The sequence below is a fragment of the Myotis davidii genome, unplaced genomic scaffold (assembly GCF_000327345.1).
Source record: "Myotis davidii unplaced genomic scaffold, ASM32734v1 scaffold30, whole genome shotgun sequence".
NCBI classification, from domain to species: domain Eukaryota; kingdom Metazoa; phylum Chordata; class Mammalia; order Chiroptera; family Vespertilionidae; genus Myotis; species Myotis davidii.
Window position 1 is genome coordinate 1,754,737 of NW_006282874.1, and position 3,724 is coordinate 1,758,460.

At 49.0% G+C, this 3,724-nt stretch overlaps 1 protein-coding gene across 1 annotated transcript in view; it reads left to right on the plus strand.

The window, feature by feature from the left end:
* ZFAT (zinc finger and AT-hook domain containing) overlaps window positions 1-3,724 on the plus strand; it is a 134,138-nt gene that overhangs the window by 93,477 nt on the left and 36,937 nt on the right. The window contains 1 exon segment of the mRNA XM_015561439.1: window positions 3,663-3,719. Within this exon segment, the coding sequence (XP_015416925.1) occupies window positions 3,663-3,719 (57 nt within the window).

Below are 3,724 nucleotides of genomic sequence, written 5' to 3' on the forward strand. Positions count from 1 at the left end.
GTTTATAAATCATAAATGAACAAGCGATCATAGGGCAGATGCCTTTCCCATGGGAGGGGTGTTCCATAAGGCGCCTGTGTCCTGGCTCCCCCCCCCCTCCTTACTGTTGGTCAGGGATAGCCCGTCCCCCGGCCTTGGTCCCGAACCCTCCCTCCTCCTGGGGGCCCACCTCCCCCGTCTCCCCCTCCGTGAGCCCCCAGGATCAGGGCCTCCCTCTTGCCACCCTGCAGGCCCTGGCCCATCGCTCTGCCTGGGGGCCTGGCAGGGTCTTTGCCCGATTCCCCTGCCTGTTCCTAAGGCTCAGGCAGGTCGAGGTCGCCTCTGGGAACTCGTCCCTCGGCCTGGGGCGAGGGTAGGAGGTCTTCTTTGGGCTCCTGCAGCCCCACCAACACCCCAGTTCTGTCCTCCGGATGCACCCCGTCCCTGTCCTCTCTCCTGCTCAGGGACGCCCAGGGAAGGCGGTTTCCACTCTCTGGTCCCAGGTGTAATCAAATTCTTACCCCTGAGCTACTTCCATAAATTATTTTCCTTATTAACTAGTTTGCTTCTGACTCAATTCTCCTGGAATAATTTTCTGTGTATGCGAAGACTGGGCGCCTGTGTCATTTAATTTGAAAAGGTGTTTCTCGGGACTTCAATAGCTCAGGTGCTTTAATATGAGAAGATTCCTTCCAAAGTCCTTTAGTCGGAACGCCCAGCCCTCCTCCTTTCCTCCGTGCAGGCCCATGGAATTCGAGACTGGCGGAGGCTTAGTTCCTATCCAGCGATTTCCATTCCGGTTTAACCTTCACAAAGCATTTTAGCTTGAGAGATACTTAATTAGACCTTTAACTGAGCAGTAATTGATTTATCATTTTGGTCTCCCTTTACAACACAAAGGTCCCGAAGTCCTCTGGCTTATTTTACAGCCTTTTAATCTTCTCAGGCTGCAGGAGGGCCCTCCTTCCTTCCCCGCTTCCTAATCAAATCTGGCTGTGGTCCCAGGAAAAACGGCCTAATGGGCCAAGCTCCTGTGCATATGTGTGTGTGAGTCTAAGAGGATGTGTGAGTGTGCATATGGGTGTGTGTGAGTGTGCATATGGGCATGTGTGAGTGTGTATATGTGTGTGTGTGAGTGTGCATATGGGCGTGTGTGAGTGTGCATATGGGTGTGTGTTTATATGTGATTGTGTATATGTGTGTGTGAGATTGTGTATATGGGTGTGTGTGTGATTGTGTATATGGGTGAGTGTGTGATTGTGTATATGGGTGAGTGTGTGATTGTGTATATGGGTGTGTGTGTATGTGATTGTGTATATGGGTGAGTGTGTGTGGGATTGTGTATACGGGTGTGTGTGATTGTGTATATGGGTGAGTGTGTGTGATTGTGTGTATGGGTGTGAGTGTGATTGTGTATATGGGTGTGTGAGTGCATATGGGTGTGTGTGTGTATATGGGTGTGTGTGTGGTTGTGTATATGGGTGAGTGTGTGTATGTATATGGGTAGGTGTGTATGATTGTGTATATGGGTGAGTGTGTGTATATGGGTGTGTGTGTGATTGTGTATATGGGGGAGTGTGTGTGTGTATATGGGTGTGTGTGGTTGTGTATATGGGTGTGTGTGTGATTGTGTATATGGGGGAGTGTGTGTGTGTATATGGGTGTGTGTGGTTGTGTATATGGGTGTGTGTGTGATTGTGTATATGGGGGAGTGTGTGTGTGTATATGGGTGTGTGTGGTTGTGTATATGGGTGTGTGTGTGATTGTGTATATGGGGGAGTGTGTGTGTGTATATGGGTGTGTGTGGTTGTGTATATGGGTGTGTGTGTGATTGTGTATATGGGGGAGTGTGTGTGTGTATATGGGTGTGTGTGGTTGTGTATATGGGTGTGTGTGTGATTGTGTATATGGGGGAGTGTGTGTGTGTATATGGGTGTGTGTGGTTGTGTATATGGGTGTGTGTGTGATTGTGTATATGGGGGAGTGTGTGTGTGTATATGGGTGTGTGTGGTTGTGTATATGGGTGTGTGTGTGATTGTGTATATGGGGGAGTGTGTGTGTGTATATGGGTGTGTGTGGTTGTGTATATGGGTGTGTGTGTGATTGTGTATATGGGGGAGTGTGTGTGTGTATATGGGTGTGTGTGGTTGTGTATATGGGTGTGTGTGTGATTGTGTATATGGGGGAGTGTGTGTGTGTATATGGGTGTGTGTGGTTGTGTATATGGGTGTGTGTGTGATTGTGTATATGGGGGAGTGTGTGTGTGTATATGGGTGTGTGTGGTTGTGTATATGGGTGTGTGTGTGATTGTGTATATGGGGGAGTGTGTGTGTGTATATGGGTGTGTGTGGTTGTGTATATGGGTGTGTGTGTGATTGTGTATATGGGGGAGTGTGTGTGTGTATATGGGTGTGTGTGGTTGTGTATATGGGTGTGTGTGTGATTGTGTATATGGGGGAGTGTGTGTGTGTATATGGGTGTGTGTGGTTGTGTATATGGGTGTGTGTGTGATTGTGTATATGGGGGAGTGTGTGTGTGTATATGGGTGTGTGTGGTTGTGTATATGGGTGTGTGTGTGATTGTGTATATGGGGGAGTGTGTGTGTGTATATGGGTGTGTGTGGTTGTGTATATGGGTGTGTGTGTGATTGTGTATATGGGGGAGTGTGTGTGTGTATATGGGTGTGTGTGGTTGTGTATATGGGTGTGTGTGTGATTGTGTATATGGGGGAGTGTGTGTGTGTATATGGGTGTGTGTGGTTGTGTATATGGGTGTGTGTGTGATTGTGTATATGGGGGAGTGTGTGTGTGTATATGGGTGTGTGTGGTTGTGTATATGGGTGTGTGTGTGATTGTGTATATGGGTGAATGTGTGATTGTGTATATGGGTGTGTGTGTATGTGTGTATGTGTGTATGGGTGAATGTGTGTGTGTACACATTTGTCCCGAGGGAGGCTGGGCAGCTGGGCTTGCGGAGGGGGACTTTCTGTGGGTCTCCGGAGAGCCCTGTTTGGCTCCTATCCATCTGTCCCTCTAACCATCTGAGCTTCAGTTCAGGGTCGGCTGGTGTCTGAGCCTGGATCTCAGTGGGGATGGGGACCGGGGGCTGGTGGTGCCCACGTTACAGAAGCAGCCTGTGCAGAGGTCCTGCTAAAGTGACTCCAAGTCACCGCATTACACATTGATTGTGCAGGGTGGGTTTCCAGTTGTGAGTACGCAAAACAGTTTATTCTTCTTAAAAAAAATGTTTTCATTGATTTTTAGAGAGAGAGGAAAGGAGAAGGAGAGAGAGAGCAACATCAGTGATGAGAGAGAATCATCCATCGGCTGCCTCCTGCACACCCCACACTGGGGACCAAGCTTGCAACCCAGCCATGGGCCCTGGGAAATGGAACCAGTGATCTCTTGGTTCATAGATTGTCGCTCAACCACTGAGCCACACCCGCTGGGCAACACAGTTTATTCTTGTATTATTATTTATTATTTATTGCATTCTTTTCCACCTGAACAACTGTAACCTACTTTTGCCCCACCCTGTATATAGGCCTACAGATGCAAAGATATTAGCACTGAGGTATTGTTTGCAGGCTCACCCTTGTCACTCCTAGTAAGACGTGACCCTGAGCTGATTCCCACGCTAGGTGGTGTCCGTGTGACCGCATCGCGCCCTCTGCTTTCCCGTAGAGCTGTCCGTCACGAAGAGGAAGAGGGGCAGGCCCAAGGGGTCCACCAAGAAGGCCAGCGCC